Source organism: Xiphias gladius, chromosome 8 (assembly GCF_016859285.1).
Source record: "Xiphias gladius isolate SHS-SW01 ecotype Sanya breed wild chromosome 8, ASM1685928v1, whole genome shotgun sequence".
NCBI lineage: Eukaryota > Metazoa > Chordata > Actinopteri > Istiophoriformes > Xiphiidae > Xiphias > Xiphias gladius.
Genome location: NC_053407.1, coordinates 8234529 through 8249356, shown reverse-complemented (window position 1 = coordinate 8249356; position 14828 = coordinate 8234529). Strand labels below are relative to the sequence as shown.

Below are 14828 nucleotides of genomic sequence, written 5' to 3'. Positions count from 1 at the left end.
CTTCGACCGACTCTGGGAAGACTGTACAGAGAGAAGATGAACAGTAGAGGGCGGTGGAAGCCATTTCAAACAGCATTAAACAGAGGGACAACTGTGAAGCCATTCATTCCAAAATGATAAATGTAATGACTTATTGAATCCATAACCACTGGTGAGACACAATTTTCTAACTGAAATTCTTAGTTTTTTATGAGCAAATTTTGCCAGCTATAAATATTTGATTTCACCTCCTTTTGGATCTAAATGCTTCACTTGCAAACAGCTAGCCCGTTGACGATTTCCATTTCTGTGTTTTGAATGCATATAAGCTATGCACATGTAGATCTGAGGGTTCATTGGCGGAACTGGTCACTGTTGAATCAAAATGAAAAGCACACTGCCCACTGGAGGCAACTACAACTCAGACAGTGCATGCAGTTTTCTTACTCTTTATCTCCCTTACTGTGGATGCAAAGCATGAGGGGAGAGGAAAAGAGTAGAAACGTTTTAGTGCACACCAAGATAAAGTGTCAATTTGAATTACTTGATTATCCATTTTAGAGACAAATAGTGTCTACAGTACAAAACCTATATGTGATATATATTAGTCTGTTAATAATGTACCAAAAGAGCTGCCTACACACAAATTCCACCACTGTTGTGTTTATATATTACAAAGCATAACTATCTTTGTCATAAATAACATACAAACTCCAAAGTAAGAGTAAAATGTTTCATACTCTTTAATTATGTAATTTGTTGCTTAAGCGGCTAGTTCTCACCTCTGACGACCTCCAGAAGTGGTCACAGGGACAGTGAGGGTTGTAAGTTTGGGGTCCTGTGGGGTGAGAATTTGGGGTATAGTACTCTTTTCCTCCCCTCCTCCTCCTGCTCCTCCTTGTACTTTTCTCTCATGGACTGAGTCAACATCCTCTACATTTACGGCTGGACGAAGGCCGAGGCTGGAGCTCTCTGGAGAGTATGACAGAAACAATATGTTTGTTGTCATTTAGTCCAGGTTCTTCAAATATAATGTTACGAATGTTAGGAATGAACAATATATTAGTATTGAGACAAAACTGAGGTTAGCCCACTTGCAAAGATGTGACATAATGATACATGAATGTTACATGCTGCACCCATTGCAAGGGGCAAAACAGGTCAGCACTACAAGCAGAAGCAGTGCAGGACAGGGAGACAGGCAGATTTCGCAGGACCTTCATCGGGCTAACACAAGAAGACCCACCTTTGAACCAGGTCGTGTAGAGTGAGAGGACTAGCTTACTCATCTAGCAAGCCATTCAGTCTGGCTAATCTGGCTCATGGTAAACTGGCACACTCCTGGCTTCCTCTTTAAATAAAAAAGTACCAAGAGGCCATTTTCTGCCTTCTCCTGTACATGCATGTATTCCCTTTTTATATGAAAAGACAGCTATTTATTTCCTTCAAAACTCAACTGAGCAAATGAACAACTTTGGTGCTCCAGTAAGATCAAGAATGATTTTATCTGAGACACGGCAGAATAAGGAAACACAAACACATTAAAAAAATCCGATATCACAACACTAAACAGCTACCAATTTTCTTGACAGCAAGTTCATACTCTGCAATATGTTGTCAGTGAATTTGCCATGACATCCGAACTCAGCTGATAACTAACTTTTTTGTACATTTCTTTGTCGATGAATAGTTTTAAATAAAGTTTAATGTCAATCAGCTGTTAATTTAACTTTAGAGCTTTAGTTTATCAAATTATTTTATTCTGATTCCACCTACCAGGAGACAACTGTGACTGAGTTCATGAATGTACAAAGGGTGCAAGGAATCACAGGAAGACAGTTAACTTTCCAATGCTTGCAGATTCACCTGTGGGTCTTAATGCTGAAATGTCTGAGTCATCTTCAATGAAGAACGCTGGGTTAGAGAGACCAGACAGCTGGCGGGACGGGGAGCTGCGCTGCTTTGATGGGGGGCTGACGATTGGTGGCAGGCGCGGATAGGATGGCACATTTGGCAACTCGAGGGAGCTACCATTGGGGGAGGATGGAGACGGGGAGCGGGACTGGAGCTGAGGATGGTGAGGAGGAGGGAGAGGGGAGTGTCGGACGAGCTGGTTGAGTTCTACGTGTTGCTTATTCTTCTGTTTTTGCTGTTGTTGGTGTTTCTTAGGCATCTTGAGGCATAAGGCTGTTGAGGCGATTCTGGACGTTGAGGAAGTACTGCTGCGTTCGGCTGGGAAACTGGGAGAGCTTCTGCGGGATGCTTGAAAAGCTCTGAGAAAGACTGGACAGAGTGGGGCTGACAGAACCCTCGGAGCTTTTGGGCAAAATCTCAGTCAGAGTCTGGGCAATATTTCGTGGGACTTGCGTGAGTCTGATCTGAGAGAGCTCTTGGCGAAATTCAGGGGGTAGGTTGGGTAGGTACTTGGTCACGTCAGAGAACTGGGTGGGTAGCTTAGGCATGGGTGGTATTTTAGGGGGGGAGATGCCGTTCTCTTTGAAGAATGCGTTGATATTGCCGAGGCACTCAGAGGTGTGAGGAATGCGCATCAGGCAGCTCTGAAATGCATCACAGCTGACTGGAGCTATAGAAGAGACAGGTGGATAGGTAGATTTACGGTCAGGCAGAATATAAGCAAAATGGGAGAGATGGGCTCTGTTGACAGTCAAACAGCAATGTAGTCAGTCAGAATCACAATGTCAGACTTCTAGTAGACAGGTAGATAGATAATGATTAAGCCTACAGTCACCAGATGTATAGTGTACAGTGAAACAGTAAAAGTCTGAGCCTTACAGATGAGCACTCAACAGACATAGAGATGCAGGGATGACATCAATTACATGGTGGTTGTCTGGATGTAGACAAGTGTGTAAAATGACAATCATGTTAAACAGCTTCAACGCAGCATAACCTGTCAGTCAGAAATACAGGCAGAAAGCTGCCAATTATAGCAGTAATATGACAGCTCTAACCACAGCCATATACAGAATGTGTAATGAGAAAGATTTTCCTGATGAAAAAAAAAAAAAACAAATAGAATAAAATAGTACATACCACCACAACCATCCCCAGTAGCTTCCTCCTCCTACAAAACAAGAAAAAACATATGAATGAATGGCAGTGGCCTGATGAGCAAAAGATAGAAGGGAAGGAATTATTTACCAGGGAGGTTGTATATGTCTGTTTTCTGACTTTAACTTACAGTATCTTTAATGTAATGTAGGCAGATAGCACTTTCCAAAAAAGTGTACCACGATTAATGGTGAAGTATTTCACAGTAATTCTATTGTTGAGTGAGGTCAGACAATTCAGGGGGTTAAATCGCATTTATTCATCACTGTATATGTTCAACCCTTTGACTTTACTTTTTCAGCTTTTTCAGTGTTGGTGCCTTGACCGTCTTCCCCTGCTCTCTGCGGCTGCTGGGTCACAGGCTTAGCTTTTGAATTGGCTTCCTCAGTCTCAGTCGCTGGTTCCGGCTCTGGTTCTGGTTCAGGCTCCGGCTCAGAGGTCTTAACTGGTTCAGGACTTGGAGGTGAAGAGGGGGTGGTCTGCTGTGGCTCTGCCTCTAGATTTTTTTTAAATTGTAGATTTCATGACATTTAAATATTGGAATATTCAACTCTCTAATCTTGATAATACAGATATAATAGAAATAGACCATGGTGAATAAGATATACAGGTTTTAAAGCTGTATAGAGTGTGTGCACTTGGACTATAGCACACTATGCTATCTACTTACATTTTGTGACTTTTTACAGCCACAAATCTCTTTTGAGGGGAGAATAATGGAAAGGAGATAGGAGATAAAATCTGCAACAAGAGCGTGTACAGTGGTGCCTGTGTGTTATGTCGTGATCTCTACCCGGTTCTGTGATGGTAGGTTCCCCAGTCTCTTCCTTCTGTTCCTCCTCAGAAAGGCTCTCTTCCTTTCTGCCAGACAGGACAGGAGAAAAAAATGGTTTGACAGTTCATCAATCAGACCGCCTGGTAGAGTGGAAGGCTCCAACCTGAGCCGACTGTTCAGCATTAAAAGAGTACTACCGAGCAGTGAGCAAGGGACGTAATGGTATTCTTAGAAGTAAAGTCAATATATCAAACAGAGAAAATAGAGACTTGACTAATTAGTCAAGTCTCTATTTGGAATTAATGTCGTTCGCCCTCTCTGGCTAAGTCTGCGCAGGTTTGAAACACATTAAAGGGCTTCTAAGTGTAAACATAGAACTCGAATGTGCCTCACTTCTAAAAGTGTATGTGAGTATATATAAACAATCAGCTGGTACAGGTAATAATGTAAAAATGGGCTTCAGGAACCGTGGATCCGTGAACATTGCAGAGTGAATATGAGAATTATCTATATTTTATTTTATGGTAGACTGTCCTAAGTTTCAGCACTATGTATCATTTACTGTATGTTTCAACACGTTTAGTTAGCATGTGATGTGTTGAATTGATGTCCCAGTGGAAGCACACGGCCGTGATAGCAATGACATATCATTTCATAAACTGCACTTGTGACAGTTACAGAAGGCAAAGTGTGACTGATTCATTGAAGCCGCTTCTCTCTCCACTTATTCTGAAATGAGTAGTGGCCTGTATGCCACAAGCGGAAGACACTGGAACACAAAACACAGGTTACATCCACCCAGACTGTCACACTTTTCCACTTGATACTGAGAAATGGGTAAGGATGAACTCTACTCAGTGAGACCTAGTACAGTAGTTAGTGTTTTGTCTCTATTGTTAGCATCAAACGACCTACTTGGTGACCACCTGTAACAGGCAAGCTTATATAACGCTATCTGTTTACATCACGATAGTAATAATGTTAGAATTAACTGGTCAAACGTATTCATTTCATAGTATATATTAGTCTGTTACCTAACCTCGACTTTGTCACACGGTACTCACTTTCTCTGTAATTATTCACGTCCGTTTATCATCAATAGTCCCAAAAGAAAAGGTCCACGAGCGTCGACACATGACAAGTAACACGAACTCGGCCGTGGGGTCGTATAAACCGGATCAAGAGAGTTTCGAAATTTTAGAAAAACAAAAGGGGGAAATGTTCCGTTACATCTCCGTCCGTCATTTTCCCTGCGTCTCCAGAGGGGAAGCAGCAGCAGCAGCAGAGGCAGCAGTAGGTGTTGCCGGGGGAACCGTTTCGGGGGGGGTGCCAAGGGAAGCTGTGGTTGCTATGGCACGCTGGTGTGATGCTGAGGCAGAGCGCGCCAGAGATCACATTACGAGAACCCACGGGATTTGGAGCGAGACCTGGCCGCCAAATGACCGTGGTACAGAGTGTACATCTGTGGTCGGAACAGCGAGAAAGTGGGAGCTGAAATGGAACTGGGGATACAGGGGCTGGAGGGTCTCTTCACGGGTGGAAAGTAACTAAGTACATTTAAAAGTCTAAGCGGGTTAAGGGTCCCCACAGAGGATTTCAAGGAAGTTAAGAAATCAGGAGAAGTGAATTCTTACTCTGTGACTTTACTGTGCTCTACTTCGCTTTCCTCTTTTTGTGTCACTGGCAGCCTGGTCACAGTAAACACACATTGTCACATCACTTCACAAGGAGGCTCCCATTGCCAAAAATACAAAAATGCCCAAACACACACACTTTATCTCTCTATTTCTAAGTGGGCACATGGTCTTACTCGACTTCAGGCTCCTCAAACGGTTCTTGACTGCCCAGTGAGAGTTTGATGGACTGTCCCTCACTGGCCAGCTGTCTAATGGCCATCTCAGCTGTCTGCCTGGCCACCTCCTCAGCCATACGTGCCACCTCCATGCGCTCCTGCAGCAGACTAAAGTGAGACGGGACACACTGATATGATGCGTGCTGTGCAGTAAATGGTGGCAATGTGGTAAATTAGATCTTTGAATTCTTCCTTCCTCATTGCAGAGACTCTAGATCCCACAGCAAAACCAACTGGCCCAGTACCAAACCATGTTAATTTAGCCGACTACTGTGCGATAACTGTATATCTATTGCTCCAGACTTAAAAAAAGTCAGGGTCTAGTACTGTGACTACTCATAAAATTCATTCAATACTCCTAAATAACTTTCAATTATTTTAATTATTATTTGATTTTGATTCCAATCCTGACCACCTCCATCCTTTTGTTCTCCACCTCTCTTACCGTTCCTCCATGGTAGCCAAAGCTACATCTTCAGCCTCCTTCTTGATGCTCTCAATAAACGGCGTCCAGCGGCCTGTCTGGGTCTCGGCATCTTCCTGAGATATTTTTGTCGCACTCTCTGATGGTTCTGGTACTGGAATGGCATCACCGCACCTCTTGGACTGCATGGATGCCACGGGCACTCTACTGGCCTGTGTCTGCTGTGTTGCTTCCTGCTGTTGGCATGTTGTCGTCGATGATGGAGTCAGTGATGCGGATGGTGCCGCAGCTTTGGAAAGGTCCTCATGTTGCTGCTGACCGTCGTTGTCCGACTCCATGTCTTCTAGTACCATGTCAGGTTGGAGTTTGGATGAAGCTATGAGAGGGTGACAAGGGGTCGATTTGTGTGTAAGACACAAAACGTTGTTGACACTGGACATGCTGGTGATGGTTTTGGCTTTGGCTTTGGATAGATAATAGATTTTTGGACACAGAAAGTGGATTTGATGTAATGACGGTAATTAATAAATCTACTGCATTTACTATAAAGGGATTCAGGCAGGACTGGTCTGCTTATAGTAAAGATATATCTGTACCAAAAGCTTATGGACTACCAGCACTGAATCCATACTCTAAATTCTCTATCACTTTTGGGAGGTTTTGTCTCAAGTTGGAGGTTTTTGAGGGGTAGAAAACCTCCAACTTGAGACATCTTTCCATCCAGTAATTCATCTTTAAGTGTTGAGGACCCAGGGAGGTAAATAAAGGTGTTTGTGGGGAAAAACATTGTCAGACTTCAGTTGTTTTCTGTATCTTCAAGGTAGTTTTATTGATAAAAGCCACCACATAGATAATTTCACACGGAATCTTTATTATTCCTGCAGTATCCTTACATCACAGCATATGATTATATGGATGTTTTCTACCACCTTGTCTGCTTGACAGGCAAACTGTTTTGTATGTGAGCAAGTGTGGTTCTTACAAATCGAGCTAAACCCCCTGAAACAACACTGCACCCCATACCCAGGCCACATTTCACAGTTCAAGGCCATGGATACCAATCAAGTGGATCACAGCAGGCCTTATACTGCACGCAGAACTCTTACAACCTCAGTTAATCCTTGCAAAAGCTTACACATACTGTAACATAATCAAGACCCAAACTGAATTCAACTCAACAGAAAATATAGATTTTAAGGAATAAGAATTATAGATTTAAAACAATCTATTATACCATTTTCCTCTACAGTAAATGTCAAGTATAAATACAAATATAGATTGTACTTTATCGACATATAATGAATGAACATAGCTGCCATTTAATCATTATTCCCAGATTTCTATTAAATTTTATTGTGAGAGACTTCTGAAAAGAACTGCATTTATGTTTAAATATAGGACCACTACATTACCTTTTTACTCTTTTAGTGGATATGAATATGGAAACATGAATATATAATGTTCACTGCCATAGGCTAAAGCACAATGAAGTAACAGGAGGATATCATGTCTGCAATCCTTTGTGCATGAAACCTACAGTAATTTCAATTAAATTTGCAATTATTAAATATTTCTGTCAAACAGAAAATGTGCAAATTCAAAATCACAAAGACTTAAGACAAACACACATCTATTTACCTACAGAATATAGAGTGCACATTTTAGTTATATATCAGTGCACACATTTGAAGTTGTAATACATTCATTTGAAACTGTATTGAGTACAGTGAGGTGAGTCGAATATATCTCTATATTCTTTAAGTGTTTTACAGCTGCCTAAACTGTGCATTGACTGCGGTTCTGCCAACAGTACAATATGTCTATTGGTATCTGTCTGTCTGTGTGTGGGAATTAGAGCATCCCCCAGTCTTCTCCTCCTGCTGTTTAAGGGGCTCGCAGCGCCTTCCCCCCTGAAACAGAAGGAGAAGAGGGACTGAGTTAGGCCCCGACCATCCGACCAAAACACCTCTTCAAAAACTATGGGGGAAGAACAAGAGGACGCTTCAACAGAAAGCACATATACAGTAATTTCCATATATTAAACAGATCCACGGGAGTTACTCAAAAGGAAAAAAGGCGACATATTTCACCAGTAAAATAATGCCTTGAACCTAAAACACCCCATGTTGTAAAAGAGACACTTTCTGCTAGTTGTAGGCATTATTCTTTAGCAAGTTAACACTCATCTGGGAAAACATTATCCGATATAGACCCACTTGATTGAACTGTGAATTGTGGCACTTAGGAACAGTGGTACTGGCAAGAAAATATTGAACAAGGGTTTTCTATGAGTATGGGAAAGTATAGCAAAGTGAATAAAGCCTCAACTCACCTTTCTGAAGAACTTCAGTTGTATGCTGAGGGCAAAAATAAAAAAAGAAGCAGCCGTTGTATGAGTTGAATTGCTATCAAAGTAGTTCTAGGAAAATGAGAGTGACAAAACGATACCAGAAGACATGGATGGTAAAGGAGAAGTTGACAGGTTGAAAGGCGAGAGGAGATGAAGGAAGAAAGAAGCATTCGTTTATTCCCAAAACTTACCTCAGCATCATCTTTGGGTGGAATGGCAGGCTGAGGAATCTTCAGGCCCAGTCCTGACACGAACCAGCCAACCACACTGTGGAGAGACAAACGAGTTAACTCTATGTACTTAAGCTTTTACACACTTTAGAGTAGTCTATTGATGACAAACCCAGTCAATTAAGAGCCTCACATCTGAAACTCCATGTGCTTCAGCTGGCCAGCTTTATGTCAGAAACATGAAGCTTCATTCAGCTAAAAATCTGAGGTAAATGGTGCACTCAATGTTGATATTTTTTGAAAATGGCAGCGATAATGAATAGGCCTTTTCATGGAAGACATTTTGTCACAGTAGAAAAGGTGTAAAAGGTCAGTTTGAGCATCCTGGTGTTGTGCATGCTGGCTCACTTTCACACTGTTTACTAGGACACCTGAATAAAACAGCCATTGTTGATGTTATCAGTTACATTTTTGCTTTGCCTACTATTACAAGTCAAAATGTCTCCTGTGAAAAAGGTCTTTTGTGGACAAAAACTCTCTAGGCAAGAATACCTACGTTCATTAGCCTAAAAAAACACTATAGTAGTCTGCAACTGGTAAAAAAAGGGAATTTTCGAAACACTTCAAACACACAATCAGACGCAATTATCCAAATTTCTGTTTTGCCCATGAAGATTATTCAGTTGTCTTTTAATCTTGTGGAAAGAATACGACTTCCTCTCATTATTGGACAGTGAGGGATCAAAACGTACCCTGAGGTCTTGCTGTCAGTATCAAGTGAGATTCCACTGAGTGATTCCGGTGGTGGAGACAGAACTACAGAGTGGAGAGAGAGATCAGGTCAGTGTACAAAATACTCTACAAAATATGTATCAAGCCCACAAAGTCACAAAATGTCATTGTTATAATACAGATCTTCAGACTTATAAGGTACAGCTGCCATTTTCATTGTGCATGTGACTGTGCATGTCAGAACGTGGATTAGTGCTATGGGTACATTCAAATGCCACTTTATGGATCCATGTGTGTGTTCATTTTTATATTTTTGACAGTGTCAGATCATGTGTGTGTGTGTGTGTGTGTGTGTGTGTGTGTGTGTGTGTGTGTACTTTTGTCCAGAGAGGAGCGGGAGGACTTGGTCGATGGTTCTATGGGTACGGCACCAGGGGGCAGTATAACTGGCTGAGGGACGATCTGCTTTATCCAGTTCACCACACTGCAACAGAGAAAGAGAAAGGTCAGCCTCTAACACTTTTTTACTTCTTTTAACTCCCTGCTCCCGTGCGTGTGGGTGTATGATTCACATGGTACAGCAAAGTGTGCACACCATCAGGGTGGGGATCCAGCAGATCATACTACTGTACTCTGGATACTTTGGTCAAACTATATCTCAGTGTGTCAAAGTTCAGCTTTAGCAATTGTGAATGTGTGGTAAGAGGTGATTTATACTCACTTTGGAGGGAATTGAGGGGGCAGGCTCTCAACCTCCGACACCTCGTCTTCTGACACCATCTCCACCACTGGGATGTGTGGGAGGGGGTCAAAATCTGGGCGCACAGACCAATCAGACAGCTCGGTTAGGCTGGGAAATTACTGAGAAATCCATGATCAGTTGTGAAATTACTCCAATGTAACATAAAATGATTACTTTTTTTACTATTTGCTAACAAAAGAGAGGACATTCATGCTTTTCTTCTCGAATTAGTCTCTGCCCTATACAAGCAATACTTTCAATCATCACCAGTCAATCATCACCATTTGTAAATAGGAAAAACACACAAAAAACATGGTAAAGAAACATACCTGGCATTGTTGCTACATCGTAGACCTAGGACACCAGAGGAAAAAAATGCATTTCGAGTCAAGCCAATAGAGACCTGATGTGTTCAGTTTATTTTTCTTTACGGTAAGTTATTTTTAAATGAAAATTGCTTAGAAGCAAATTGTTAAGACACTTTATCTCTCCCCAATTCCCGTCTGTCAGGTCCATGTGGGCCCTACAGAGGTTAGTGATGGCTGGCATTTGTTTGCCAATCAACTCCACACAGCTCTATGTCTGTGCAAGTGGTGGGATACATGTGAGTGATCATCCTCATGTCCCCCATCAACCTCTTGCTGTGTCTATTCTGCCAGTATTCAGTGTAGTGGCTGGCCCATGGAGGGCTGCAACTGAAGCTCTTATTGCACAGTGTTATTTTCCACAGTAATTTGATGATTTCACATGAAAAAAAGAGTTTAGATGTAATTTCAATCCTTCTTTAATTCAACCTCAAAACTGAGATAGATCATGTATATTTTACTTTTACTGGATTGCATACATCACAGAATCACTAGAAACATTAAATATATCATTTTGATCGAGAAACAGTGGACAGGATGTTTATCACTGCAGCTCCAAGGCATCCAGGTAAGATGGCTGTCACAGGAAGAGCCTAGTTTGAATAGCAGTGAAGTTAATGGAGGGGCTTAACCTGGCTAAACCCAGTGTAGATTCCTTTATAAGCTTAATCCTTACACATAATTAGCCTTATAAAGCCTGTGGGACAATATTAAGTTGCTTGAGTAAAATGTCACAAAGTTCAAAGCCGTAGATTGTCATGATTGTGGCTGGCTGAATTGCTTAGATCGTTTTATCCATTTTCTCATGTATGAGTAATAGTTGATTTCCATCAAACAGACTGCTCCTATTATGTTGGTCTGAAGAGGAAAATACCGAACAGGGCTATAACATGGTTAATTGAAGACCATGCCTTTGATTATACTGTATGAAGAAGAAGTATTTTTTGCCAAATAAGTTTAAGGTTGCATTGTGTCATAGTTAAGTTGTTCTGTATCACAAAATGTCTCAATGTAGTTTACAGACAAATAATATAGAATAGACAAATAAATAGACAAATAAATGCAGTCCTTTGTGTCTCACCTCAGTGTGTTCCTCATTGTAGTCATCGTTAGTCTCTCTGTACTTTTCATCAGGCTGAGGCAGCACCTTGGTCAGACCCTGAGTGACCCAGCCCATCACTCCAGACCTGGGAGAGAAACAACCTTTGATTTACCTCTGATGAATCATATTTTTCCTCAAATATTCTCTGCTTTTCTAATCATACTGTACCTTTCTCCATCCTCCCCTGACTGGTGGTTGAACAGGTGGAAGAAAAAAAAGAGAAGAATTTGAGAAAAAAATGCCTCAGCTGAAGGACAGAAACTATCATTTCTAGTTTACTTCTAGAAAATCTCTCTTCCTCATATTTTATGCTTTTCTCCCCATTGTTCACATCTATGAAAATACTAATACACAGAAATAACTAATTTGTTAAAATTGCTTTCTCGTGAGAATTTACAGCATTCAAGATATGGAAGGTTAGAGGTTGATCTATGTGGTTATGGATGTGCTGTTTATTATTTTTAATATTGTTAAATTATACCTCTCCCTGACTGTTTCCTTACACATTGACATTAACTCTTTGAGGCATGGTGAGCAAGCCTATGTAATGATGGAAAAAGTGTCTTTAAATAATAATTAATACCGAAAATCCATTGGTCGAACCAGCCAAACCTGAAACAAAACATCTTGTGCTTCCTTTGGCCGACAAAGGGCAAATGCGACAACAGAGAAGTGAGACACACTGAGCTGAGTTTTGGGAATTCAGTGTAATGTGATCATCTTTGTCATGCACCAAAACTGACCACCCATAAAATGTTGTGGCATTCAACATTAGGCCGCTCCCATGTACTTCATAGCATAGTTTAGTCAAAATGTAATCACCATTGTCTCGGTGCTTTCCCTGATTTCATTAAGACGGGAAACAATCGAATGATTTTGCAATGTGCAAGGGCAATTTCACATGAAAATTTCATTTAAAACTTATATTACCCGTGCTCAAGAAGCAGCCTGGATATGACTGCCTAAGATCTGATATTTTATGAGAACGAAATATCGGCCTGCTTTCCTGTATAAGCAAACATCTCTGGTTGTCAAATTCCTTTGATTTACAGTTGTCTTAAAGTGTCGGATTTGTAGTTAACACAAGAAATACACTTTGGCCTTGTTATTAGTGGACCACATGTCCACCCAGACATCTATACACTCACCCTGGCATCGGAGTTAGCCCTGCTGAGTCGAGGGGAGCCAGAGGGCTGCGGCAGAGCGCTGACGAATCCATTAGACAGCCAGCCTAATACTCCAGTCTGGGCCTGGCTGCAGAGGAGGTCAAGAAAGATGGTAAGATCTAACTGCATCTACACACAAACTCATTAACACAATCAAAGAAGCGGCTGGAAAGTGAAATTTACCTTTCCTCTGAAGAATCGTCTGTGTTTTTCAGTGAATTCTTCCCTGTAGGATAAAATCAAAAAATTCTCATGTTTTAGATACATTCTTGCACATACATACATATCTAAAGGTGCAGTACAAAAACAGTATAAAACAAGTTGAAAATAACCCTCACCCTCTCTGTTTTTGGGGTCCTGCAATGTCACAGAGACAGAGAGAGAAAGAGTGAGAAGAAGCACTTAGAAAATACACCGCATGTGTGATGATGTGTGTGTTAGCATTTTGTCGTACAGCAGCATGAGTCTTGGCAGCTTCATCTGTCCCTGGAGCTTCAGGGGGTTGAGGGACCACTTTCACCACCCAGTTAAACATCCTGTTGAACACACACACACACACACACACACACACACACACACACACACACACACACACACACACACACACACACACACACACAGAGTCAGCCTCTTAACAAGCCCTTCATCAAACATTGTTGATAATGCTGATGATAATTCCTAATAACTGCTTCCCCGTGGGTTCATTAAAGCGACCACTTCACCTGTCAGACCTAGGGCCCTTAACTGGAGTTAATGAGGTCTGATGACCAAGAGAGATTTTTGGCCCATCCTAGAATTTCTGACTATTTTTTTTTCCGTATAAATCTTTAAAATTGTCGAACAGTGGCAGTGGTATGTGCTGCCTGGAATATGAGTTAGCAATTGTTGATTAGAGCTTCATTAAAACATTAGTCAGGTAAAGTCTGGATCTTGTATAACTGAATAAATTGGTTTGCAATGTGTAATGTAGACTTGACTTTCCAATCTATGAAGTATCTCAGAGAAGAGACATAAATCAGGATACTATCTTTCATGCAACCCTGCACAGGAGTCAAAAGTCAGAGGAGACTAGAAGGCAGAGGGGCAGAGGTCACCCAGGCAGCATTGCAACGTAAGCTGCTTTACCAACAGGATCCACAGGTGACAAAGGGTCAAATCAGTTAGACAGATAGAAATCAGTCTCAAATGTACAGGGAGAGGAAACTCTAAGTTGCCCAGCAGCACACCCAGCAGGGGTGCCACTCGTCTGACTTAATCTCAAATGTGCGTATTATCCGCTGTGAGAGTTTGTCAGCCTGTTGAGCTAATCCACTTCAGCAATGGTGCAAAGAGCCGCTGAACCTGCAAGATGTCCCGGTAACTGACCACAGCACACAGGTCGAGGGCAACCAGGACAGCAGAGAAATACAATGTATCTAAATGTCATCAACCATAATCACAGCAGATCATATCCTGAGTCAAGAGGATGCCAGATGGGCCTAAAAGACAATCCATCTGTCTGCCTTACGGAGCCTTTATATACCATTTTCCATAGACACTAAAGGAAAACAACATCACAATTAATTAAGAAAACAAATATAAAATGATGCTGTGTCACAGATACCTTTATTTTGGGAAAACTAAAGCATAAATATAAAATAAATACATTTTTCTGCAATAATCCACTGTTTTATAGCTGCATCTAATCTAATCTAATTGTTATGGTTCTCTTGGGGCAAAATGTGCACCCTAGTCACACAGATCTAAAAAACTGAAGGCCTAAAAGAAGTTGGAATTGTCACTTTTTTTAGCTGTAAGAGAGGTTTTTCTATGAAGAATCTGTTCATGGAAAATCCACATACAAGGCTCCTTGACAGAGCAGTTTGATCTGTTGTTGTGTTCCCGCTGTCATTCCTGACACGCTGTCCAAAGCAGAGATCACAGGGGCCTCTTCCCTGGGCTAATCTCAAATTCATAGCATTGGATTAAAAAGTGAAGCTCTGTCCCCCAACTAATCTACAGCCTTCCCCACTACTTAAGGCCTGGAACAACTCCTGACATATGTCCCCATCAGCCCAGATCATTTTCAGTCATCAAAAGAGCATAAATCCGGAGGAGGA

At 41.4% G+C, this 14828-nt stretch overlaps 1 protein-coding gene across 1 annotated transcript in view; it reads right to left on the bottom strand.

Annotated features, from left to right (window-relative positions):
- The window catches only part of LOC120792846 (cyclic nucleotide-gated cation channel beta-1-like), a 21461-nt gene extending 8197 nt beyond the window's left edge, over positions 1 to 13264 (bottom strand). Inside the window, exons 1-19 of the mRNA XM_040132224.1 lie at positions 13172 to 13264; positions 12913 to 12950; positions 12712 to 12817; positions 11732 to 11751; positions 11543 to 11648; positions 10426 to 10450; positions 10076 to 10169; positions 9732 to 9838; positions 9375 to 9438; positions 8644 to 8719; positions 8435 to 8459; positions 6124 to 6478; positions 5637 to 5786; positions 5461 to 5514; positions 3845 to 3912; positions 3354 to 3547; positions 3034 to 3064; positions 762 to 951; positions 427 to 441 (exon numbers count right to left, since the gene is read on the bottom strand). Of these exons, the coding sequence (XP_039988158.1) occupies positions 427 to 441; positions 762 to 951; positions 3034 to 3064; positions 3354 to 3547; positions 3845 to 3912; positions 5461 to 5514; positions 5637 to 5786; positions 6124 to 6478; positions 8435 to 8459; positions 8644 to 8719; positions 9375 to 9438; positions 9732 to 9838; positions 10076 to 10169; positions 10426 to 10450; positions 11543 to 11648; positions 11732 to 11751; positions 12712 to 12817; positions 12913 to 12950; positions 13172 to 13264 (1811 nt within the window). The remainder of the gene's footprint in view (positions 1 to 426; positions 442 to 761; positions 952 to 3033; positions 3065 to 3353; positions 3548 to 3844; positions 3913 to 5460; positions 5515 to 5636; positions 5787 to 6123; positions 6479 to 8434; positions 8460 to 8643; positions 8720 to 9374; positions 9439 to 9731; positions 9839 to 10075; positions 10170 to 10425; positions 10451 to 11542; positions 11649 to 11731; positions 11752 to 12711; positions 12818 to 12912; positions 12951 to 13171) is intronic.
- Positions 13265 to 14828: the final 1564 nt, after the last annotated feature.